The following is a 27,109-nucleotide window of genomic DNA, read 5'->3' on the forward strand; positions in this document are numbered from 1 at the left end:
AACTGTTACTCAATTTAAGCCCAAAAGCAAGCTTAATAATAAAGAGAAGTGATACTAGCAAGAGCAGTGTGAGGTTTTCTTATTTCTTCTCTCATGTTATTCAATTGTTACCATGCACCTGCAACAAAGACAGCGAGTGCCTTTTGAATTTTGACCCACTTAATCCCAAAACGTCTCCCAAGTTTTCACCATCATTGCAAACCCCTAGTTATGTTCTTGCTTTGACAAAGTCATTTCTGAAGATTATTGTTTATTTCGTGTGATTAATGATTAATTTATGTCTGTCCCTCATTTTAAGGTCAACCCTGTTATGTGAACTGAACTCTCGTTTTAATATGGTGAAACTATTCCTTTTTAAAATATATTTTCAAAATGAACATTGAACATATAATAGTCAACCCATAGTGTAAAAGCAGGTGAGCTGGTTCAACTCTTTTTGGCAATGTTCTGGTGTTTTGTGGTGGATTTTTTGCCCCTCAATCAGACCCCTACAAACCAGAGGAGATGGAAGTGAAAGATGGCAGCTCTCTATTAACTCAGGCATTTCCTGCCATGCCCCCTTGGCCACATCTTTATCACCCATATAGTGACTTCCTGTTTCACAGACTGGGACAACACAACAACTTTCACTGCTTGGGTTTTAGGACCCTCAACTACGGGTTTCATTATGTCAATGGCTCCACACTGGTTCTAATTGTCTTTTTACACAATGTCATTGAAAATGTGCCTGTTTCTGCAGTAGGCCTCTTGTTGTTTCCAGAGAACCGAATGTCTTGAGATCAATAATAGATTGCAAAAGTAGACCAAAATGTTTAAGCTTGTTGAAAATTGGTCTTCTTGTTCTATCTCTAGGCTATATTTTGGTCATCATCCTTTCTATATCACTGTTGACATAGGCCTGTGAGCCCCATGCACATTGATGGCAACGCCACCTGTTGCTAAGCGAGCTCCGACGACCTCTTTCTTTCGCTCCCCTCCTCTGACAAAAAATCCACTTTCCGGCATTTAACAGTGGCCACATCCCGTCTGACTGCGCACTGCTCTCCATTGCGAAGTAGAGGTCTGTCACTTTCCTGGCTAGGGTGTACGCACGAAAATCACCTCCTGGTTTAACCTGTTGTAATAGGCTATCTATATTTTTACAGTGGAATTGTGCACTGCAATAGGCTAGTTTACGAAAAATATATAATTGTACTGCAACTTCTTCTGTAAGGTATTTTTTTAGGTTATCAGGTAAACCTTAGAAACAGAACTATAAAAAAAAGAAAAGCGCATTGAGAAAAATAGGCTATTTTCGTGATCCCGATCATGTCTGGCGAAGAGGCACCGGTACAACAGCAGCAAGAACCCATAGAGGAGAAGACAGAGAACCCACCTACTGAGGAACCTCCATCGGAGGCAGCCCAAGAGGGTGAGCCATCCCCCGCGGAAGAGCCAGTAGACGAGCCTGCGGCGGCGACCCCGGACAAAGCGCCTGTGGCTCCCGAGGAGGAAGTTTTCACCTATCGTGCTTTGTTCCTAACGGGCTATGGAGGCTATGACAAAGTGAAGCTCCAGATGAAAAAGGGAAAGCCAAGCCTGAAGAGCGCAGAGGTGCTGGTGCGGGTCAAGGCGTGTGGTCTGAACTTCGCCGAGTTGTTGGGGAGACAGGGGTTGTATGAGCTGCTGCCGTCGCCGCCCGTCACGCCCGGGATGGAATGCTCGGGCGTGATTGAAGCCTTAGGGGAAGAGGTGACGGATAGAAAAGTGAGTCTAAAAACATAAAATCTTGTTTATTTCAAGCCTTTTCTTTCTTTCTTTGTGGCAGCCTGTTGTTCATAATTTCTATTCAAATTAAATTCATGGGCGAGGCCCGCCCAATCAATAAATCAAACGTGGCCCTTTTTGTCCATGCACACAACCGTTATATAGGCTATAATATTTTATTGAGGAGTCGTGCACCATATAATGGGTACCAGTACAGTATGACAGCACTGGTTGGGCGCTCCTTTATATGATTTATCTCTTTAATATATTTCTTTCTGCCTTCATATCATTTTGTTAGTTATTCATGCAGTCACAAGGTTGAAACAATATTGTGTCTCTGTATGACAGAGTTATTACAAGATAATAAACATTTTAGTTGTTTTCATCCTTGGCCACATTATTGTCTTGAGTTTAGTAGCAAATATTGGGCTACTGTAATAGCAGTGAGCATATTCTGTCTTCCCAATGAAAGTCACATATCCTGTGGTCAGGTGGTGTGCCTTCCTGCTCCATATCTTGATTTGTTATAACACCTCCAATAACCTGTTGAGATGTCATTATTAGAGGTTGGGGTTAAGAACTTTGGTTCTCCCCTGTCTCAATTTGTGCCCTCTATGATACTTTCTGACTGTGAATATACGAAGTGAGGTGAGATGTGAAATGAGTGATGACACTGACACTGCCTTGCTGTGCATAGAGCATTCCCCCAAGGGCTATCAACTCATGTGGGTGTAACGCTGCAATGACATGATCCAGTCTATTTGATAAAGGGCTCTGATATAATATGTTGATAGCAGCAATATTTCCTTTGGGGTGTGTGTGTGTGTGTGTGCCTGCGTGTGCGTGTGTGTTTTGGCCCATGTTTTGTGCAATTGTTTGTCGATGTGCAAGGTGAGCCTGTGTGAGTCTGTCTGTCTGTCTGTCTGTCTGTCTGTCTGTCTGTCTGTCTGTCTGTCTGTCTGTCTGTCAGACCTTCCCCAAACAAATGGCTAGAAGAATCCTATAGAAGGACAGCACATTCTTTCTGCACAACTGGCCACAAGACACCTAACCACCACCAACAACAACAACAGCCTACAGTCAGAATGCTGCCTGATCTGCAGACAATAAAAATACAGAACCCAGCTGCTGCCTATAGAGTCTGTTTTGGGAGTAGCCTAGGCTTGGACCTGTTCCTGTTTCTGATTATGCTGAGCTCAGTTTGTGTCTTTTGGCCAACATGGTCTCATCAAACTCACTGTTTTATCCACGTTTGTCCAAACTGCCGCTTTGGCCAAATCAGTGAAGCTATCCAGAGGTGGACTGAGGGCGGGGCTGTTTCGGATGAGGTCACATGGGATATTTTCTGGACTGAAACAGACACCAGATTTGGGTCGTATTCATTAGGGCAAGCATTGCAACATTTTAAAGCTTTTTGCAATGAAAAAACTGAAATTAGCATTTCTTACTGGACAAATTCAATTAGTCCCTCTCTGTTTCAGTCCATTTTCGTCCGTTTGGTACAAATGAATACAACCCTGTTTTAATATCTTCAGCCTTGGTGAATCCTCTTCTCCCATCCTAAAAAGACAGTAATGGTGTGATCAGATTGGTCAGTGATCACATGATGTCAACCGTTAACATATTCACTTATTGAGCATAAAGCCCCACCCACATTTCCACCTTTTCCTCAGTGCCGTTTGTTTTTTCCGTGTCCCTTGTTTTTCTCTTTTAGTCATTCTTTCCTGGTATGTGTTATTGACTGGTTCTGTTAAATACTCAACCACCACTTCCACAGAATGTTCCTGAACAATGGCCTATTTTCAAATAGAAGTTTCATAGAGGTTCTCTTAGGTCTCAATTGGTCATGCACCCTTTGTGCAGACTTTGAGATCAGTGACCACATGAAATGCAGTGTGGGCAATGTGATCTGTGAGTCATGAGTACTTTATTGTCATGTGTTTGTGAGCAGCAGGAAGAGAAGCAACCCGTACATCTTGAGGAAATACAAACAGGAAATGTTTTAGTATTCAGAGACCGATTGGACCACTTTCCTGCGTCTTCCGCCTCTTGGCCTCTTTCGAAACACAAATGAAAAGTCTATGGCTTGCCTGGTCCCAGATCTGTTAGACAATGACCATAGGAGTTGGGCAAGACCGCAACAATTGATCTGGCCCCAGGCAAGTAAGTCAGCAGTGCTCTCCTGACATGGGAGATTCAGCAGTTGCAGGAGTGCATCTCAATAAAGACCTCTCCTCCTCTCCTTCATAATATACACAAGGACCATAGAAAGCAACTTCCCAGTTGGCAACCACCACAATATTACTTTCATCAGAAAACTTTGCCACTCAACAAATAGTTGTTAGGATTTTCACGGTGTTTAAGTGTGTTGTGACTTGTGACCCATGTGAAATGTACTTTAAATAAATCCTGATTCTATTTTATTTAACACAATCTCCATCTCTCTCCCCCCTCCCTCGCTCAGGTGGGTGACCGTGTGTTGGTGTTGAGTCGTCACGGTCTGTGGCAGGAGGTGGTGGGTGTGCCCGCTAGCCACACTTTCATCATGCCTGAGTCAATGAGCTTTGAGGAGGCGGCGGCCCTCCCCGTCAACTACCTGACGGCCTACATTATGCTTTTTGAGATGGCCAACATCAGGGCCGGACAGAGCATCCTCATCCACATGGCAGCAGGTACAGTAGTGGTGGACACACACACAAGAGTGCAAACACACACACACATACACACTCACACAAGTACACATACATTGTTACAAGCATACACACACGCTCACATATGTTTACTTACCGGAATGTGACTGATTAAACATTGAGTAGCACACACATGTCACATACAAACACATACTAGAAACATTTACCCCTTTCCCCACCACTCACACACAAACACACTCCACAGCCCCAGAGGGTCCCCTCGCAACCACGGTAGTACTGTATAACACAGGCCTATTCAGTGGTGCAGATGAATGGCCTTAGAATGGGAGACTGCCCAGTATATAGCATAGGTGGATATACAAGTCTGTAGTGACTCCCCTGTCCTTTTGCCCTGAAACAATATGCCTCCATTTCCATGGCAACGCCACCTCTTACCTCTTAGGATAACACCGTACAAACATGCAGCACCTTAGCCAACTGACAACATAGATCGTTATCATCCTGTTTCTTTGCTAACACTCGACATTTCACATTTTTTGTGAGCTTCATGGCCTTGAAAAAACAAAATAAAGAAGGATAAGATAACTTGGGTTTGGTTTATACTGTACTGCAGCGTTTCCTAAACTAGGGGTCACGGCCCCATGTTGGGTCACCTGATTTGAAAATGACGATGCGAGATAAAAAAAAAAATAGAAATGCTTGGTTCATAGAACCGCGGTTATGTGAGTAACCTTCGCGCTCCGCTATTAGTGGTTGGAACAAACAGAACGGTTTCTGTTTTCTTCCTACAAATTGGGCTCTACCTTTTTGAACACACACAGACACAAAGTAGGGGCTCTATTTTAACAAACTTAACACAATGGTAAATCTTAGTGCTGGCAGTAGCGCTATAGGTCCAGGGGTGTGTGAGAAATATTTTTATGGGCGCAGTAGCTGGCAACGGTGGTGCGAAAGGGCACGCCTCAACCAACGTGGAATAGACATTGAATTACTGTCTGTGCCCAGTGGGTTGTGTTTTGAGTATCCACTATCAAATAAAATAAAATAAAACTGTATTTGTCACATGCGCCGAATACAACAAGTGTAGACCTTACAGGGAAATGCTTACTTACAAGCCCTTAAATGTAATACAATAAAATAACAATAACGAGGCTATATAAGGGGGTACCGGTACCGAGTCAATGTGCGGGGGTACAGGTTAGTCGAGGTAATTGAAGTAATATGTAAATGTACTGTAGGTAGGGGTAAAGTGACTATGCATAGATAATAAACAGCGAGTAGCAGCAGCGTAAAAAAAGGAGGGGGTCAATGCAAATAGTCCGGGTGGTCATTTGATTAACTGTTCAGCAGTCTTATGGCTTGGGGTTAGAAACTGTTAAGGACCCTTTTGGACCTAGACTTGGCGCTCCGGTACCGCTTGCCGTGCGGTAGCAGAGAGAACAGTCTATGACTAAGGTGGCTGGAGTCTTTGAACATTTTTAGGGCCTTCCTCTGACACGGCCTGGTATAGAGGTCCTGGATGGCAGGAAGCTTGGCCCCAGTGATGTACTGGGCCGTACGCACTACCCTCTGTAGCGCCTTGCGGTCGGATGCCGAGGGGGAATAGGCATTGGCTTGGTGTGTTTGGACCATGATAGTTAATTGGTGATGTGGACACCAAGGAATTTGAAGCTCTCGACCTGCTCCACTACAGCCCTGTCGATGAGAATGAGGGCGTGCTCAGCCCTCCTTTTCCTGTAGTCCACAATCATCTCCTTTATCTTGGTCACATTGAGGGAGAGGTTGTTGTCCTGGCACTACACTGCCAGGTCTCTGACCTCCTCCCTATAGGCTGTCTCATCGTTGTCGGTGATCAGGCCTACCACCGTTGTGTCGTCGGCAAACTTGGCCATGCAGTTGTGGGTGAACAGGGAGTACAGGAGGGGACTAAGCACGCACCCCTGAGGGCCCCCCGTGTTGAGGATCAGTGTGGCAGATCTGTTGTTGCCTACCCTTACCACTATGAAGGGGAGAGTGTGTCAGATAAGCAGAATTTCAAGGTTTGCTAAAAGCTTTTAGAGCTTAAGCCTGCCTGTGACACAGCAGTATGTCTAAAATACTGCAAGTGAGGCTTTGTTGTTGTACGTGGCACCAAATAGTATTTGAAGTCTTTCTACTTTATTTGAGCTTGATTCAGCTTGCCTAGCTAAATGGAACCAATGGAAAGCTAAATATGTGTATGCGACCAATAAAATCTGATTTTGATCTTGATTTGAAGTCCCAAAAGTGCCAAACCCGCAGGCTCAAACAAACTCTCAATGTCTCCATCACTTCTCTCCTCCATAAAATGTCACTTCTATCATATTACCATCACGTCTCTTTTCTCCGTCATCCCGTCTCCACTCCATAATATTTCTCCTCCATCACGAATCACCTTCATCAGGATTCACCTCTGTCACGATTCTCCTGCCTCCATGTTTCCATAGTATCTCTCATGCTATGCGTCCCTCGTGTCTCTCTCTGTGTCTTGTCCCCTTATGTCCCTCTACTGTAGGTGGTGTGGGCATCGCTGCCACCCAGCTCTGCCAGACGTTGGAGGACGTGACCGTGTTTGGCACTGCGTCGGCCAGCAAGCACGAGACCATCGGCCAGGGGGGGGTCACCCACCCCATCGACTACCGTACACGAGATTACGCAGAGGAGATCCGTAAAATCAGCCCCAAGGGTAAGGATGGATTGGACACGTAGCCTGGTCCAATATCTGTTTGTGCTGTCTTGCCAACTCCTATGGTTATTGGTGTGACAATCACCATAGGAGTTGGCAAGACAGCCCAAATAGATCTGGGACCAGACTAAACGGCGGTATCATCAGCATCACTGATAGTCATCTCCTCTTTGAAGTATTACACTATATATACAAAAGTATGTGGACACCCCTTCAAATTAGTAGATTTGGCCATTTCAGCCACACCCGTTGCTGACAGGTGTATAAAATCGAGCACACAGCCATGCAATTTCCATAGACAAACATTGGCAGAGAAATGTCCTTACTGAAGAGCTCAGTGACTTTCAACGTGGCACCGTCATAGGACACCAGCTTTCCAACCATTCAGTCAAATGTCTGCCATGCTAGAGCTGCCCCAGTCAGCTGTAATGCTGTTATTGTGAAGTGGAAATGTCAAGGAGCAACAACGGCTCAGCCATGAAGTGGTAGGCCATACAAGTTCACAGAACGGGACTGCCAAGTGCTGAAGCGCATAGCGTGCAAAAATCAACACTCACTATCGAGTTCCAAACTACCTCTGGAAACAACGTCAGCACAAGAACTGTTCGTCGGGAGCTTCATGAAATGGGTTTACATGGCCGAGCAGCCGAACACAAGCCTAAGATCACCATGCGCAATGCTAAGCGTCGGCTGGAGTTGTGTAAAACTCGCCGCCATTGGACTCTGGAGCAGTGGAAATGCATTCTCTGGAGTGATGAATCACGCTTCACCATCTGGCAGTCCGACTGACAAATCTGGGTTTGGCGGATGCCAGGAGAACGCTACCTGCCCGAATGCATACTAACTTTAAAGTTTGGTGGAGGAGGAATAATGTTCTGGGGCTGATTTTCATGGTTCGGGCTAGGCCCCTTAGTTCCAGTGAAGGGAAATCTTAACACTTCCAACTTTGTGGCAAACGTTTGGGGAAGGGCCTTTCCTGTTTCAGCATGACATTGCCCCCATGCACAAAGCGAGGTCCATACAGAAATGGTTTGTCGAGATCGAGGTGGAAGAACTTGACTGGCCTGCACAGAGCCCTGACCTCAACCCCATCGAACACCTTTGGATTGAATTGGAACGCCGACTGCAAGCCAGGCCTAATCGCCCAACATCAGTGCCCGACCTCACTAATGCTCTTGTGGCTGAATGGAAGCAAGTCCCCGCAGCAATGTTCCAACATCTAGTGGAAAGCCTTCCCAGAAGCGTGAAGGCTGTTATAGCAGCAAAGAGGGGACCAACTCCATATGAATGCCCATGATTTTGGAATGAGATGTTCGACGAGCAGGTGCCCACATACTTTTGGTCATGTAGTGTATCATTGCGTACGATGTAAACTGTATGTCAAGCCTCTGGATCAGTGCTAGTGATCAATTCGAGCAAATCAGTTTCCAATGGTCTCTTTCTCTCAGGATTGGACGTTGTCCTGGACCCTCTGGGAGGCTCAGACACCCATAAGGCCTTTAGTTTGCTGAAGCCCATGGGCACCCTCATAGTGTTTGGTAAGAGACTAAATTACCGTTGTTTGTATTAGTGTTTACATTACTCGCCTCCTGTCATCTCAACCGGCGCTCAGTGTTTACCCACCTTTTTCTGTACCATTACATCCCTTCCCTACCGGAAATAAAGATGAACACATTCCATTTGCAATTCTAACATGTTCCATGGCATGTGAAATGACTTGATAACCTGTTTCCAATACATTTCAAATGTATTTAGGGGGAATAAATGCACTCCAAACTAGCTTTTCAAGTGTTAAAATTCAATTTGTGTTACAGTAAAATGTGTTGTTGTGTAATTATTATATTTCCAACACGTTTTTAACATGCACATTTCCGGTAGGGTGGTAATGTCCTCTCCATGTGTCCCTTACTTAATGACTCCATTTCCCAGGTGCAGCCAACTGTGTGACGGGTCAGAAGAAGAACCTATTGGCGGTGGCCAAGACCTGGTACAACCAATTCACCATCAACACCCTGAGGCTGATGCATGCCAACAAGGCTGTGTGTGGCTTCCACCTGGGCTACCTGAGTGACGAGGAGGAGCTAATCACCCAGACCATGACCACCCTGCTGGAACTCTACACCCAGGGCAAGATCAAGCCCCGCATTGACTCCACCTACCACTTTGAACAGGTGGGTGTCTGGGGCTCTGTGTGTGTGTATATACACAGGTGCAGTGAATATCTATGAGTAGCTCAGTGGCTATACATTATATACAGTATATATATACACTACCGTTCAAAAGTTTGGGGTCACTTAGAAATGTCCTTGTTTTCGAAAGAAAAGCAATTTTTTTGTCCATTAAAATAACATCAAATTGATCAGAAATACAGTGTAGACATTGTTAATGTTGTAAATGGCTATTGTAGCTGGAAACGGCTGATTAGTAATGGAATATCTACATAGGCGTACAGAGGCCCATTATCAGCAACCATCAGTCCTGTGTTCCAATGGCACGTTGTGTTTGCTAATCCAAGTTGATCATTTAAAAAGGCTAATTGATCATTAGAAAACCCTTTTGCAATTATGTTAGCACAGCTGAAAACTGTTGTGCTGATTAAAGAAGCAATAAAACTGGCCTTCTTGAGACTAGTTGAAGGCCAGTATGTATCTGGAGCATCAGCAATTGTGGGTTTGATTACAGGATAAAAATGGCCAGAAACAAATAACTTTCTTCTGAAACTCGTCAGTCTATTCTTGTTCTGAGAAATGAAGGCTATTCCATGCGAGAAATTGCCAAGAAACTGAAGATCTCATACAACGCTGTGTACTACTCCCTTCACAGAACAGCGCAAACTGGCTCTAACCAGAATAGAAAGAGGAGTGGGAGTCCCCGGTGCACAACTGAGCAAGAGGACAAATACATTAGAGTGTCTAGTTTGAGAAACTGACGCCTCACAGGTCCTCAACTGGCAGCTTCATTAAATAGTATCCGCAAAACACCAGTCTCAACGTCAACAGTGAAGAGGCGACTCCGGAATGCTGTCCTAGGCAGAGTTGCAAAGAAAAAGCCATATCTCAGACTGGCCAATAAAAATAAAAGATTAAGATGGGCAAAAGAACACAGACACTGGACTTTTTCTTTGCCACTCTGCCTATGTCAGCATCCCGGAGTCGCCTCTTCACTGTTGACACTGAGACTGGTATATATACAGTACCAGTCAAAAGTTTGGACACACCTACTCATTCAAGGGTTTTTCTTTATTTTTACTATTTTCTACATTGTAGAATAATAGTGAAGACATCAAAACTATGAAATAACACATATGGAATCATGTATTAACCAAAAAAGTGTTAAAAAAATCAAAATATGTTATAGACCTGGCCTCCACAATCACCCAACCTCAACCCAATTGAGATGGTTTGGGATGAGTTGGAACGTAGAGTGAAGGAAAAGCAGCCAACAAGTGCTCAGCATATGTGGGAACTCCTTCAAGACTGTTGGAAAAGCATTCCTCATTAAGCTGGTTGAGAGAATGCCAAGCGTGTGCAAAGCTGTCATCAAGGCAAAGGGTGGCTACTTTGAAGAATCTAAAATCTATGACATATTTTGATTTGTTTAACACTTTTTTGGTTACAAACTTTTGACTGGTACTGTATATATGTACAGTGCCTTGCAAAAGTATTCATCCCCCTTGGCGTTTTTTCCTATTTTGTTGCATTACAACCTGTAATTTAAATTGATTATTATTTGGATTTCATGTAATGGACATACACAAAATTGTCCAAATTGGTGAAATGAAATGAAAAAAATAACTTGTTTCAAAAAATGCAAAAAATAACGGAAAAGTGGTGTGTGCATATGTGTTCACCCCCTTTGCTATGAAGCCCCTAAATAAGATCTGGTGCAACAAAATACCTTCAGAAGTCACATAATTAGTTAAATAAAGTCCACCTGTGTGCAATCTAAGTGTCACATGATCGTCACATGATCTCAGTATATATACACCTGTTCTGAAAGGCCCCAGAGTCTGCAACACCATTAAGCAAGGGGCACCACCAAGCAAGCGGCACATTAAAGACCAAGGAGCTCACCAAACAGGTCAGGGACAAAGTTGTGGAGAAGTATAGATCAGGGTTGGGTTATAAAAAAATATCAGAAACTTTGAACATCCCACGGAGCACCATTAAATCCATTATTAAAACATTTAAAGAATATGGCACCACAACAAACCTGCCAAGAGAGGGCCGCCCACCAAAACCCACGGACCAGGCAAGGAGGGCATTAATCAGAGAGGCAACAAAGAGACCAAAGATAACCCTGAAGGAGCTGCAAAGCTCCACAGCGGAGATTGGAGTATCTGTCCATTAGACCACTTTAAGCCGTACACTCCACAGAGCTGGGCTTTACGGAAGAGTGGCCAGAAAAAAGACATTGCTTAAAGAAAAATATAAGCAAACACGTTTTGGTGTTCTCCAAAAGGCATGTGGGAGACTCCCCAAACATATGGAAGAAGGTACTCTGGTCTGATGAGACTAAAATTTAGCTTTTTGGGCATCAAGGAAAATGTCTGGCGCAAACCCAACACCTCTCAACACCTCTCATCACCCCGAGAACACCATCCCCACAGTGGAATGGCCTAGTGAAAGCCCAGACCTCAATCCAATTGAGAATCTGTAGTATGACTTAAAGATTGCTGTACACCAGCGGAACCCATCCAACTTGAAGGAGCTGGAGCAGTTGTGCCTTGAAGAATGGGCAAAAATCCCAGTGGCTAGATGTGCCAAGCTTATAGAGACATACCCCAAGAGACTTGCAGCTGTAATTGCTGCAAAAGGTGTCTCTACAGAGTATTGCCTTTGGGGGGGTGAATAGTTTTCTGTGTTTTTGTCTTATTTCGTGTTTGCTTCACAATAAAAAATATTTTGCATCTTCAAAGTGGTAGGCATGTTGTGTAAATCAAATGATACAAATGATAGGTTGTAAGCCAACAAAATAGGAAAAATGCCAAGTGGGGTGTATACTTTTGCAAGCATTTAGGATATATATTATCGAAAAAGAGGACATCTTAAGGTTTCTAGCGAACCTAAGGTTACGAATTAACTGTTAAAATTGATTTCAGTCATGGCCTGGGGTGTTCTAGCGGTTAGGTGCCGCTGTCAGTATGGGTTCAATTCTGGCCCACACCCTTCTAGCTCAAATAACTCAATCCCGGATTGACTTGATTTAGTTACACATTTCAAAAATAGAAAGTCCAGGGATATTTTACCCCCGATCTTGAAAAGAAATGACCATACCAAATACTTATATTTTAAAGACAGTTGTATTTAACGGATAACATAAATAGGAAACAAATTTAAAAAATAACATTAGGTTACACCAACATCCATTCATACAAAGTGTTTGGGAAATTGCTACAGTAGATTTGCCATTGTAAACAAGGAAATACTTTTTTTCTAACAATACGGAATGCTTGTCAATCGATAAATCAAGTTGTTCCGATGATAATCCCAACCAGAGGGCGAACATATCTTGAAATACTTTAGTTTCAAGCAGGACTAAGGTAACATTGACATAATCTTTTAGGGAGCGGTAATGAGGTGACCAATAATGGTTGCAATTGAGATCAGCTGTGCGGATGACTTTAGCGCGTATTGATGGTTTAACGAGGCATCAGCTGGCGATAATCTAGTGTCATCGATTGTTGCAATAAGTCCCTTGTTATTTGATTATGTTCCAATACATTCTGTAGGCTACCCGTTAGCCTATCCATTTTCACATAATAAATGGTGTGAAAACCGATAATAGGCTACTGTTTGTGTTTCCCTGGCTGAGTTGGGCCATCAGTTGATTGACAGATTTTTACATTTTTAGTCATTTAGCAGACGTTCTTATCCAGAGTGATTTACAGTTAGTGAGTGCATAAAATTTTTTCATACTGGCCCCCCGTGGGAATCGAACCCACAACCCTAGCATTGCAAGCGCCATGCTCTACCAACTGAGCTACAGTAGGCATACTGTAAAACGATAAACTTTCCTCCAGTGGGGATGCTCGCCCACGTTTTATAGTTAGGCTATGTATAATTTGTCAATATAGTTATGGCCTTTGGTGTAGATGGCCCTTACAGTAGGTGAGATTTCCATTGCTAAGCTGTTATGGCAGTAACTGCTGGACCACACAGGCACTGAGGCCACCAATAATGTATTCTGCCTATTGCTTGCCTTGAACATATAATATAACAATTCATAAAATTACAGATTTTTCCTAACGAAAGATACATCTAACCCCTACAAATGTGTTCATTTATTATAATCCACATAAGAATTAACCTGCTGTAGCCTGCATGTAGCCTACATAGTCTACTTGAACTGGCGCCCAGTGGACCTGCAGTCTAAGGTACAGTGTAGGTAAGGTACTGCATTGTATACAAACACTGCTTCCAGCTGCCCCCTGGTGGTGATTCTAAATATTTCTGTATTGCTTTCATATAATCCCTGCAGAGGCTAGCACTCCTCCTTCCACTGCCTTGAAAGGCTATGTTTACACCTAGCTCTCCTGCGTCTTTAGTAATGTCTGATATTATGTCTGCTCAACAGTGTTGAACATCAACAGACTGTGTGGGAGGCAGAGAGTGTATGGGAGAGGGGGGAGGGAGGAAGAGAAGGGGGTCTTTTCAAATCCCAATTCTGTTTACAAAGAGGTGTTACAACAATTTCATTATAGACCGACTGATTTGTTTACTTAGTTTCTGCCACCCCAGTCGTTTCCATGGTGACGGTTGAGAGCCTTTCCAGAGAGGATGGAAAACCTTGATCCAGTCTCTTTGGTCTTTCACCTCTCTCCCCCGCTCCGATCCACTTCACCCCCTTCTGATTGGTCAGAAGGCTTGGGGCTTGGGGTCAAAGGTTAGATTGATTAGAGGGTGCCTTGGTGTGACAGGAAATATGACTGGTGTATAGCTAGACCTCTTGTTGCTATGCGACTGCCTGGAAGCCGGTATCATATCCGACTCCTTTTGAAAGGAGTGAATGAATGGAATTAATAGTCATAGGATTGGTAGAATTCATTTAATATTTAATCTAACTTTGTGTCTATTGCAACTGGCATGTAGCCTATTTCCGTCTGACTAACAGACTCACCACTTGTAGTAGGTGTGATGCTACATACTGTTGTTACAACTAATCCAGTACAAACTAGGCTCATTTTCTGTGTGACATTTTCATGACATTTCCAATAGTTGCATATTAATAATAATAATGAAATCAATCATTGACATTAATTGAAACTGTTTTGACAGCAGTCTCCCCACAGATATTAGCTCTTTGCTATCCTCCCTAGACTCCCGCCTTCCTCCCTCCCTCCCTCCCCTTCCTGTGTACACTGTCTGACGTGTCAGACTTACTGCAATTCTCAGCCCCCCTCGGCTGATATGGGTCTGATGACGGCAGTTGCTAGGTGACCGGCCGTGGTTGCCGTGGCGTCGGTTGTTAGGGGAAGCTTTGTTTGAGTTGCCGTGGGGTGGGGTGGGGTGGGTGGTGAGCAGAGAGGGCAGGGGCAGTGGAGTCAGAGAGGCACTGTGTGTGTGTGCAGGCCCAATTAAATAGGGACAAACCCTTTCACTATTCATATGACGGACAGAGAAGATGTCATTATCTGAGCTTGGTAAAAGGAGAGGGTTTGACACAGATTTCCAATGTGTTTATTACAAATGGGAAATAAACTGGATCCTGAACATCCAACTTTTGCACAGGAGCTAAACAAAAAGAAGAGCATCTCTCTCTCTCTCTATCCCTCTCCCCCTCTCTCTCGCTCCCTCTTTCAGTTGGTTGGTCTGTCGATCTGTATTTCAACCTGTCTGTCTGTCTGCCTGCCATCTCTCCTCTCTCTGTCCCTCCATCAGGTGGGTGACGCGATGAGGCGGATGCACGAGCGCAACAACATCGGCAAGGTGATCCTGCTCCCAGAGCCAAAGAAAGAGGACAAGAAAGAGGAGGAAAAGGCTGAGTCCAACCCTGAGCCAGCAGAGACAGAGGACAAGAAAGAGGAGGAAAAGGCTGAGAATAAGATGGAGACTAGCACAGAAGAGGTCAAGGGAGAGGAGAATTAAGAAAGAGAGAATATGTATGTGAGCAGTAGACTTGAGCACTTCAACATTGGCCTTCTTCTCTACTCCTCAGTCCATGTCTCAGAAATAGACCATTGCCTCAGTGTTTATATCTGTTTATATGTGTGAGGTGAAGTTGCCCCTAAGTGCTGATCTAAGATCTTTTTTTTTTAACCTCCTTTTGGTTAAAAGGTAGATTCTGCGAAACACAAAATAAACAGCCGTATCAGGCCAACTTCAGCAACAACAACGAGCACAAGGCGAGGCTGATTTCTCCGCAATTGTTGTCAAACAGCTATTCTGTTGTAGGAGACTGAAGCATAAACCGTACACATGCACAGATGCTTTGTGTGAGTGCGTCGTCTTGCATCGCGCTCATCTGCAATATCGTTGGCTTACCCTACTGCTTGTGCCAACGTCATATCGCTAAGTCTCAGTTTAATAAGCTGAACTTAGAACTGTGCTTAGGGGCAAATGTGCATGGTCGCCTTGTTCTACTGACACTAGTGACTTAATCATGTTGTTTGTAAAATAGCTTCTCAGACAAGTTGCTATGTTTATGGTAATGTTTCAAGGCCTTATGTTTCAATGGAAAAAGTGCCCCATTAGCAACACTTGATGAGTCACCAATGTCATCCCCTTATTGTAATTTGTCTCCCTACAAGTTGAATTGCATGCTCTTCTTGATTCAGCAGGCAGATACAGTATTGTTATATGAATTGGAGGTCCAGCTTTTGAAATAAAATGTGTTAGTATTTTGCATTAGTGAATTATGGAAAGTGTGTGTGTATGTGTGTGCATGCGTGCGCACACGTGTGAATGTGAGTGTTTCTGAGTGAAATATGGTTTGATGTTGTTTGAATTGTGATTTGCCAAAATTCTCTTTCAATGTCTTAATGTCATGTTTCAATATGTTAGTTGTCACTGATTTGGTGGCCATTTTGAGAGTACTATGAGACCAGTATTTAAGTGTAGTTTGTTAGATGGATTGTTGTTTTTCCTGACCTAGTGTGCCAAATTAAACACCAACTTTCCCCGTTGCCCATATATCACAAACATTATGAAAAACAGGGCCTTCCTTTACCTTGTCAAACTGTTTGAATTGTTCTTGATTAAACAATGTTCCGGTGACCTTGTGGTAAAAAAAAAAACATTTGGCACAAGCTTTACTTGTCAACACTCTCTGCTTTCGTTTTGTGATTATCGTCGCACGGCTCTCAATATTGAACAGTGCCTCCTCTTCAGTATAAAAAGTATAATAGGAATATACTTATATACTTAATATACCTTTTATATTAAGTATACAAACAATCCCAGGTTGTAACTGTGTATTCTCAAGGATTGCCCCAGCCTTCCTCCAGACCAGTCAATTTGCTCTGACTTAAGAAACAGGAGAATATGGGAACACACTTGACTTTTGTATCAACTATAGTGCTTGCTCTCTTGACACTTCCTCGTTGGTGCCATGATGTTGTATTCATACGAATAGGCCTATATCATTTGCTATTATCTGTGGCCAAAATATCATATGACACATGCAAATAGAACACTTGATTTGTAGAATTTGTGGTAGGGAATGTAAATTGTTTTCGTATTTTCATGGTGAATTCTCACTGTGTTCCATTTCACATCATTGGATCCCTATCTTGTGGCTTTCATGAATGACTCCAGTCTTGCAGAGCCCATAGTCTAGTGTTAACACACCCAGCTGCTTGCAGATGTATACCGAACCCGGAGACTGGGGTTCGATTCCCATGTCCGTTCTTCCTACTGTCTCCCCCTCTATTTCTGTTCTGACTAAATAAAGTTTACAAATACAAAATGAGGCTATAATTCCACTCTGCTTTCAAAACTCTAAATGGTTAATATCAGAGGAAGCAGATGTTTTTTCCAGCTGTGGCGGTAACCCAACGCCGCGACGCAGCTGAGAAAGGAAGCTACTCTTCTCCCCGTCCAAAACCACGCCACCACACACATTCCACTCCTACTCTCTCACTCCACTCTCTCTCTCCGGGGAGCATTCCCATGTCTTTAATTTCATGTTAAACAAGTCAAATCAAATGTAACTTTTATTTAGGAATGTGTGTATGATTTGTGTTTGTTTATTCATTAGCAATTTTTCCCCTCTGTCAGAAGTGTAAGTGGTAAGGTTGGGTTTGTGTAGTTTTCCTACTCTTTCCTGGCATTAGAATGACTGGGGTATGAGCTAAGCCATGGCTGGGAGCTTCTGAAAGGATTGGGACTGGGAATCTGAGTATCTGATTCCTTTTCCCCCCAGAGTCCTTAAGACCCTGCAGGTGTTTCCACCCATTCTGAAACCTGAATCATACTGAACGTTGATTTGCATTGTTCAGAGCCAGTGGTTTGTTGTGGTGATGGTTTTGTTGCTCAAAGCCCTATATTTGTTTGCCTAGTTTTACTTCATCCATAAGCACCTATGGACATACCCAAGCTCTGAACATATGACACTAGTAACTTTACAAGTGGTTTGTTTATGTTATCATTCACTTCCTTGATGTATTTGAAGTCTTTGATTGAAATTCTCTGCAGTGCTTGAATCTGGGTTTAACCACTTTATATGACGCTGTCCACATGAACTGGTGCCGCTTTTCTGCAGTTTTGCCCTATGCCTTACCTGTATTGTACTGTACATGTTTTCTGAAATTAATAAATTGCATTCCAAAATGACAAACTGGTTTATCTAGGCTATGCCTATTTCTTTGAGCTTTCACGCCCTGAGCTGTCCTATATACAGTATGCTGCTTGGGATTCTGGAAAATCTCAAATGCAGTCCAATTGCTCCCCTTGTACTTTAGTAACAGTACTGCACACAGTCCTTGAATTATTCTGTATGAATGCAATATTGGAGCTGTGGAGAGCATGACCAAATAAATCAGTGTAAGCATTTTTTGGGGATCTTTTTGGGTTGCTCTGCTTGTGGTAGATTTGTCTGTACTTTTTTCTGACCAGTAGACCGGTATAATCCAAGTGTCACCCAAACAACTCAGATTTTAAGGTGGCGCTCTACTTGGAAAAGACAACCAAATGACATCTGAACTGATATCTGTATTTTAATCATTTGATTCAACCAATATACAGTATGTGTTGAACATATGGGTCTTCACTTTATTACATGGGTATTATCATGAACATTTCCTGATTGTGACTATTTTTCATTGAATAATATGTATTGTGAACCATACTTTTTTTTGGTATAACTTTAGTGTCTACTTTAATTATTACATTTTTAAAGCACTGTTCGGTCAGTTTTAGTTTTTCTCATGTCTTGATCCTTTGCAGTTTGTCAGCCCTCCTCGATACCCTGAGACTTCAGTGCCTCAGCTAAGCATTTGAGATATCTTGAGTCTGGGTATCCATTCCTGTAAGGATATAGAGAAAGAGGGGAGACTTATTTAGGACTACAATCTACTAAACCTATTTCAACTCAACTTTTAGGTTTACCAGGGTAAGAATCTTGGATTATAGCACTGTCACTACAGTATCACTGTTAAAATTGGTTTAATATTTCGATGTCATAGTTTTCATACTGTACATTGGACAAAAACCTCACCTGGAAATCCCTCCATCGATGCTAGTCTTGTGTGGGATGCTACCCCAGGTCACCCAATCCAAAGTGTCCCCTACTCTCACATTGAAGGTTTGGCCTCGATGAAAGGCACGTTTCAGGGATGGCAGAAGCCTGAGAGTTGTTTCATTCAGAGGCAGGAAGGCATGGAATTTGCCCCCTTGGAAAGGCCCCCCAGGGTTTGGATGGTCTTTCTGCACAGGGGTGGTATGTAGATCATGAGGAGGCAACAGACATCTATAGGTAAGACCTCATCGACAGACCCTAGACATAAAGACTTTGTAAGACTGTCATAAGGATTCCATAATGCCTGTCGATTGATGATCTCAGTGTTGATCACATGTGGCTATATACCAGGTGGCTTCAAATCAAGAGCTATTGTAATATGAAACACTGGTGCAGTAATAAATATATGTGATATAAAAGTGAAGCCTAACCAAACTCACTGTCATTTCCAATCCCTTTAAACAATTCCCAATTCTCAAAGGTTAGTCCTTACCCCTTGGATGCCATCAGGAATGTTGTAGGTTATTTTCAGTGTTGTATCCTTGTTGTGCCCAACCAGACTGATGGACATCTCACTGCAGGTCATGGTCCCTCGGATGCCCACGACACTCTCCTTAGATTTGGGACAGTTTGGATGGATGTGCTTTTGGCACAAGGCCCCACCACAAGTAGTCATAGACACAAATTCCCCTGTGGTTCCACATACACAAGATGGACTGGCCTTCACCTCGGTGTGTTTCACATCTTGTTTCTCATTGGACCGGCTTGCCCCGTAATCTTTGGCAGTGGCGCTTTGTGGATCCACTTCATGAGATTTGGTACATTCCACGCAGAGGGTATGAACTTGCTCCAGGCATGATGGGCACATGGCTATTCCACAAGCCGTCCAAGATACAGATGCCCCTGCGGTTCCACATTTACAGGACAAACCGGCATTTCCTTCGATATGGTCCTTTTGGGTCTGCAGTCCCCTACTGCTAGGTATCTGGCTTTCCTCAGGCTTTGGCCCTGTCAACCTCTGACCACTGTGCTCTGGTAATGGTGTTGTACCATCATTTCCATAATTTCCTTCTCTAACTCTTACTGGCCCCTCTGCTTTATAGGGGGCACTGATTGTCCTGAAACTCTTTTCATCTACCGGACCAGCTGCTCCTAACCGAAGCTTCAAAACAGGCGCTTTCTTCACATCTGATTGGCTCACTCCCTCCAAGCTCCCTGATGAAGCAATGTTGGTTGCAGAGGTGGTCTCCTGGTCTTGTTTGTCACTACTGGCAGAGCTCAGATGTTCTGCTGAAGTGTTTATGTCAGGGTTGGATGGAGAATCAGAAGATGGTTTCTTAAGATTAATGGGTCTCTCTTCCATGGTCTGTTCCCTCTCTGTCCCTAAGTGAAACATCTCTTTTAGAAATGACATCGCATCCATACAATCCAGTTTTGGACCAAATATTAAAATGCTCTTTGTCTTTGTCATTGGAATGATTTTCACTTTATCCCATGTCTCTCTCACAGTGGTGCATAACACCTCAACTGTCTCATTCTTCGAGTCTGACACACCCAGCTGTGTTAGCAACAGCTCATGGGTGGAGAAGTCCTCGGCTACCTTGGCCATCAGCTCTTCCAGCACCTGCTGACACATCCTGACTTTGGCTGGATCTTTCCCTCTCAGATGGAGGACGACCTCGTTTAATGTTTTTTTCTCCTTCATCTGCAGATCGGAGGTTACTTCCTCTAGCAGTCTGTGGAAAACATCCTTTGTGTATAACCATTGAGTTAAGGGCACCACCAGCTCTACACTGAAGACTTGCCTAGTCTCTGGGCGATTGTCAAATTTAAGACTTGTAGTTTCGCCTCTTTTGGTCTTTCCAAACAGGTCTACAGCTGAGCTGCTGTCCTTTCCGACTTGTTTGGTCCTGACCTGCCCTGAGAAACTGTTGGACCGTCTCAGAGTGGAAATTGTCTTGGATTGTTTGACTGAGCCAGTTGGAACTGCCATATCCACAGACAGATCCATATGGTCCAATGAGTAGCCCTGGGATTCACTAAAGTTTGCTGCTTTGGTGGGTCTGGTTACATTGTTCTGTGCCAAGTTCAGAAGGGGTTTACCTGACAAGGAAGCTTTGGTGGGTCTGGTTACATTGTTCTGTGCCAAGTTCAGAAGGGGTTTACCTGACAAGGAAGCAGTGGACGATGGTTCATACCTCTTGAAGAGGGTATCTTCCAGGAGATCCCTATGACCGGAACTTGAAATTTCTACCTTCTGATTCGTAATCCCTGAAATTGGTCCACTACCTAATTTCTGGTCATTAATTCTAATGTGTTTTGTGGACGAGAAACTATTTGTCTGATGATCCTCAGGAGCCTTTACGTCACTCAAACTGGACCAAATCTCATCATCTTTAAGTTTCTCAGAACCCATAGTTCTCCCAAATGTGGCCGCCATTTTGAATTCTTTGCTCCCCACAGCCCTTCCTTTTCTAAGCTTGGTGTCAGGCAGAAAGGATAGAGACGCATCTCCTGAGGTGTGAAATAACTCTTGACCCTGCTCCTTTGCTGTCCCTTGCATTTCCAATAGGAACTGCTTGGCCTCCGACACGTCACTTCCACTGCCCACCAGATAGACATTGGACTTGTCTTCGTTGATCAGCAGCTTTGTGAACCTCTGTGTTAAGGCTTTACAAGCCTGCTGGAGCCCCAACCTGGGGAAGCTTTCCTTGGCCAACTGCTCCTTGCGAAGTTGGGCCTCTTTGTCTTGGTACAGCCAGCCCAGCTCCCCATGCGCAAGCCTTAGACGCTCCATCCCTCGTCCAGTGGCCCCAGCCTTAAGCTGCAGATAGAGGGTGGTGATATCCCTGGTGGTGACATCCAGTACCTCTACACCATGCCTGTTGAGTATGTTCTGGTGCTCAGCCGAGCAGTGCTTTCGGAGGTATCGGAAGATGTCTGAGTCTATGACCATTGAGAAGTCCTCCATTGAGGCTCCCTTCTCTAATGCAGCTGCATCCTCTATGTCATTGGTGTAAGATGTGTGCAATGCCCCCGCCTCCTCTCTATGATTGGTGTATGATGTGTACAATGCCTCCGCCCCCTTTCTATCATTGGTGTGACATTCTTGAAGAAGGGCATGATTCCTCTCAGTGGCTCTACTGGAACCTTCCCCTAGATCCAGTCCATTGGCCTGTCCTGAGGTCTCAGTGTCCTGCTGTCTTTCTGTCTGTCCTTGAGTAGAGTTGTATCTTTTGTCACCCTTGGTGGCCTCATCTTTAAGGGAATGGACATCTTCTGAGGTCTGTGATTCGAAAAGTCCCAGCAGACACTTGGTCAGGATTTTGACTTCTGAGTAGCGACCTTTGAAAGTGCAGAGGTCAGCCTGAACGTGAAAGGTGCATTTTATGTCGCAGACGTTTTTGAGGATGTTAGATATTGATGTTTTCCCCCCAGACAATTTGCTGTAGTCCACTGTCACAGCTGTGTCCACAAAGAGCTGAAAGATTGAATTAAGAAGAGTGAGACTAGGATTTGACTAAAACGAGAGAGGAGATGGGCTGTTTACATGATTTATATGCTTGCCTTACCTCATCTGGGTCCATTTCTTTGCTGTGCAAACTCACACTTAGCTCATATTGCTTGTCATTCACTGATAATGTGTGCTTCTGATGTTCAACCACTCTCCGAGCCACTGCGTGTCATGTAGAATTGAAAAAAGACAAAAAATATTACGTTCGCATTAACTCCTCAAGGACACACTGTAGGCTACCTGAATATGCAATCTAGGATGTGCTCTATAGGATATGCCTTATCAAGATAATTGCATGTCACACCCATCAATCTGCTAAATCAGATAGGCCTAAATCAGATAGGTGTAGTATACACACAAAACATCTTGCTCATTGATGTAATCTTCAGTACTTTGCTTCTTAAGGTTCTCTATGTTTTACTTATCATACTATCTACTTCCTTAATTTTTTCCCAAGCCCACCGATCGACCTCTAACCTTCGCTGTCCTCAAAGGTAATGAAGGTACAGCCAGGCGTTGTCTTGGAGACTGTGACAGATAAAATGTCCCCTCCTCCATTCCTCTTCCGCAGGAAATGAATGTAGAGCTTGTCGATCAGTCTGTTTTGAATTATATCCTGAGGTAACCCACACACTCTGACCGTTCCACCCTCCTTCGCCATCCTTGTTCTTTATCTGTAACAATAGGGAAGCCCAAGGGCATCCACAGTCAACAATGTGTTGCCAAATGTTGAAATTAAAATCACTAATCGCAACCTAATCAATTCAACATTTTTGAAGTATACAAAAAGTTGAGTATACAGTTATAATAGCAGCTCAGAAGGCGTATATTATTTTCAGTATTGAAACACTCAGGTTTCAGTCATTTCAATATAATATTAACAATTATTCTGACACATACACTACCGTTCAAAAGTTTGGGGTCACTTAGAAATGTCCTTGTTTTCGAAAGAAAATCGTTTTTTTGTCCATTAAAATAACATAACATTGATCAGAAATACATTGTATACATTGTTAATGTTCTATTCTTTCTATTCTGGTTAGAGCCATTTTGATCCTGTAATCGAACCCACAATTGCTGATGCTCCAGATACTCAACTAGTCTCAAGAAGGCCAGTTGTATTGCTTCTTTAATCAGCACAATAGTTTTCAGCTGTGCTAACATAATTGCAAAATGGTTTTCTAATGATCAATTAGCCTTTTAAAATGATACACTTGGATTAGCAAACACAACGTGCCATTGGAACACAGGACTGATGGTTGCTGATATTGGGCCTCTGTACGCCTATGTAGATATTCCATTAAAAATCAGCCGTTTCCAGCTACAGTAGCCATTTACAACATTAACAATGTCTACACTGTATTTCTGATCAATTTGATGTTATTTTAATGGACAAAAAAAATGATTTTCTTTCGAAAACAAGGACATTTCTAAGTGACCCCAAACTTTTGAATGTAGTTTAAATGTAAATAACAAGACTACGTTAGGCAGGCCTGAATAATTGCATGTAAGCTTCCATACATACTGTGCACAAAGATTTGAACAAAGAATAAAGCAATTAGTCTGTGTAATTCACTCCATGTTTAATAAAAAAAAAGTTAACTGTGTTGATTTGCATTGCTGGTAATTCAAGTAATGATGTTGTGGCTCGCAAAATATAGGCCAACCCATTACCTGGATAAGAGCAACATATGATATACACCAATGCACGTTCAGACCTACTAGGCCTACAACATTGCAAATATATTTGATATTTGAGCAATTTATTAAAATCTTTGGATATTACCTTTCTTTTGTGTGCGTTTCTCCTAGATTCAAATATGAAACGAGTTATGTTACCGTCAAAATGTAGACAGACGAACTGAGAGATTATTCTCGGTTCTCAAGAAATAGAAAGTGAAAGGACAGTGTCAACGAGTCAATGACGGGTCCAAAACATAAAAACAGCAACTATTTTTTGTGAGAACAGAAAAGGTAACATTAGTGTTATCACGTTCCATTCGAAGTTGTTAGATCAATTTTGGGGGGAATATTTTTTATTTTTTGGAATACATTAAGTACAATTTCATCGAAGGTAAAATAACTGACACGGTGTGCGCACACCTACCACAAGAGGTCGCCATTACATCACGGAAAGCTAATGATGGACTCAATTCTAATGATTTATATATACAAAAGATGACTAATAGGGGGCGCTGTGTTGAAGTCGCCGTTCCTCCATCTTGGCACTCCCACCCATTGCCAAAACTATAATGTCTGCATTCGTTTTTGTCACATTTATTCTATTACAGAAATCTTAATGTATATTTTTAAATTATATTATGTGAGCTAAACATAATTTTTTCCCCTTAAAGTATACTTGTTTGAGATTACTAATGTTACTGTCCCACTAAAACAACAACAAATACTTAAATACATGTAATTTTCTCCTTGAAACATTTAATTGAAATACTGTAGAATTTCATTCATTCCTATGGAAGATTGCTCTTACTGGGGAGGGACAATACTGGGGAGGCTTCAAAGCCACTCGATGGCCAATACATAGAGTAGCATCAGCATTCCAGGGTTTATCATTGCTCAATTCACTCCCAGTGTCTACAGTGATGCACAAAAACAGTCCGCAGGAAGCCAGAAGTTAAATACAATTCCTTTTAAACTTTCTGTGCAAGTGGGCAGGAAGCTTGGTCATGATGACGGGAGAAATGTAAGACAAAATATATAGATTCGATTAGATGTTTATTTAGTCACTTGCGCAGGGTCGCAGATGTAGTTGCAGTGTGCAGTGACATTCTTAAGCTCTGAGCTCCAACAGTGCAATTGTGAATGAAACAATAAAACATTTACAAATTAATAATAATAATAATAATATATACAGTACATATTCACAACTGTGACAATGATAAATATAAATGTCCATTGGGGTGTGGGCAGGGTAATTGTCCATTGAGGCGGGGGAGTAGTGGTGGCTATCTGCTAAATGACTAAAATATAAATGTATTCAGCATGATAAATGTCCATTGGGGTGGGGGCAGGGTAGATGTCTGTTGAGGGGAGGGAAAGTTTCCAAAGGGGGAGCAGCAGGGGGTACGGAGTCCGGGGGGCAGGAGGGGGAAAGGGGGAGTAGGTAGCTAGCTTACTAGTGGTGGTTATTCAGCAAACTGATGGTCTGGGGGTAGAAGCTATTGGCCAGTCTGTTAGTTTTAGCCATGATGCTCCTGTACTGCCCACGTCTGAATGATGGAAGCGGGGAAAACAGGCTGTGGCTCGGGTGGCTGAGGTCCTTGATGATCTTCTTGGCCTTCCTGCGACACCTGGTGTTGTAGGTGTCCTGGAGGGCAGGCAGTGTACACCCAATGGTGCATTCGGCTAAGCGTACCCCCCTCTGTAGTTCTTTGCGGTCAGCGGCGGTGGAGTTGCCCTACCAGGATGTGATGCAGTCCGACAGTACGCTCTTGATGGTACTCCTGTAGAGCACTGTGAGGGCCCTTGGGGACAGGCCACATTTCTTCAGCCTCCTGAGGTTGGAGAGTCACTGTCGTGCCTTCTTCACCACGGTGTCCGTGTAGTTTGACCATTTCAGCTCCCCAGAGATGTGTTCGCAGAGGAACTTGACGTTTTGACGGTCTCCACGGAGGCCCTGTTGATAAGGATGGGGGCGTGCCCAGCCTGGTTCCTCCTGAAGTCCAATCAGCTCCTTTGTTTTATAATTTGCTGACATTGAGGGAGAGGTTATTTACCTGGCACCACACCATCAGAGTTTCTTCCTCCTCCCTGTAGGCCATCTCGTCATTGTTGGTAATCAGGCCTACTACTGTCGTGTCATTAGCTAACTTAATGTTGGAACTGTGTGAGGCCATGCAGTCGTGGATATACAGGGAGTACAGGAGGGGACTGAGGACGCACCCTTGGGGGGCCCCCGTGTTGTGGATCAGTGTGGAGGATGTAATGTTTCCGACCTTCGCCAATAGGTACTTAGCACAGTAGGAGACCGTTCCTTCTCTTGCTACAACAAAATACGTACCTGCTGTGTACAGACCTGGTACCAACGAATCTGACAATTCTACTTGTAGAATCGCAAAGCTCTGCAGTGGCCGACAACTTGACCTTGAGCCAATCAGAGAGCCTACGAACTTCCACGTGGGGGAGTCGACAGGAGTGACAAGAAAAAGGGAAAAATAGGACATTTTTCTGTCTAATCCAATCCGTTTATCAGAATTGTTCTAAAACAATAAAGCTGCATAATACATCTATTTTTCTAGAGCAAGTCTTTACATATTTTACATCTAGCTATGGAGTTTTGTGTTTGAAAAAATGTTGTTTTGTTAGCTTTGATAATGTGCACTAGCTTATAAGTTAGCTAGCAAGCTAACTGAGAAAGGCAGTCACACACACTTCATATGAAACTAATGGGGTGGTAAGTGCAGCACAATGCATACAACACTAAATGCTTTACCAAGCTAGCTATCTGGCCACTGTAACTAGTAACATTATAATTCAATCACAATGGATTCGTTTCCATGAAGCAGCTGCCTGTAGTTGGCTACCAAGAGTCAATGCGATGTCTTTATTTTGCCTAGCTAGCACAACAGCTAGCTAGCTAGCTACTGAATCATGCTAACTATTTAGCTAACGTTAGCCAGCTAGCTAAAAATGTATCTATGGGCTGGCTATATGTGATTATGGAGAGTGAATTAAATTGTTTCTTTGTCATTTTGCTGGCTATTTATCTGGCTGTGGCCATCTGGCTAGTATCAACAAGGGCGTTCTTAAACAATAGCAACATTAGCCTAACATTGACTAGACCAGGGCTCTCCAACG

The 27,109-nt window shown here is 43.3% G+C and overlaps 2 protein-coding genes across 3 annotated transcripts; one reads left to right on the forward strand and one right to left on the reverse strand.

The window, feature by feature from the left end:
* The first annotated feature begins 1,034 nt into the window (after positions 1 to 1,034).
* On the forward strand, positions 1,035 to 17,880 carry LOC123486286 (synaptic vesicle membrane protein VAT-1 homolog). The gene is made up of 6 exons (XM_045217535.1): positions 1,035 to 1,746; positions 4,211 to 4,418; positions 6,931 to 7,101; positions 8,550 to 8,639; positions 9,031 to 9,272; positions 14,982 to 17,880. Exons 1-6 carry the CDS (start codon positions 1,309 to 1,311, stop codon positions 15,186 to 15,188), a joined length of 1,356 nt encoding a protein of 451 aa, XP_045073470.1. The 5' UTR covers positions 1,035 to 1,308; the 3' UTR covers positions 15,189 to 17,880.
* Positions 17,881 to 18,238: 358 nt separating this feature from the next.
* Positions 18,239 to 24,170, reverse strand: LOC123486290. 2 transcript variants are annotated; one of them, XM_045217541.1, is made up of 6 exons: positions 24,078 to 24,170; positions 22,769 to 22,965; positions 22,350 to 22,453; positions 19,271 to 22,258; positions 18,757 to 18,965; positions 18,239 to 18,565 (listed from the first exon to the last, which is right to left on the reverse strand). In XM_045217541.1, the coding sequence occupies exons 2-6, from the start codon at positions 22,950 to 22,952 to the stop codon at positions 18,490 to 18,492; spliced, it is 3,561 nt and encodes a 1,186-aa protein (XP_045073476.1). In that variant the 5' UTR covers positions 22,953 to 22,965; positions 24,078 to 24,170; the 3' UTR covers positions 18,239 to 18,489. The 2 variants fall into 2 exon arrangements, with proteins under 2 accessions (XP_045073476.1, XP_045073477.1); XM_045217542.1 differs by lacking the exon at positions 18,239 to 18,565 and having other exon boundaries at positions 18,946 to 19,035.
* Positions 24,171 to 27,109: the final 2,939 nt, after the last annotated feature.

This window comes from Coregonus clupeaformis, unplaced genomic scaffold (assembly GCF_020615455.1).
Source record: "Coregonus clupeaformis isolate EN_2021a unplaced genomic scaffold, ASM2061545v1 scaf1101, whole genome shotgun sequence".
Taxonomy (NCBI): Eukaryota; Metazoa; Chordata; class Actinopteri; order Salmoniformes; family Salmonidae; genus Coregonus; species Coregonus clupeaformis.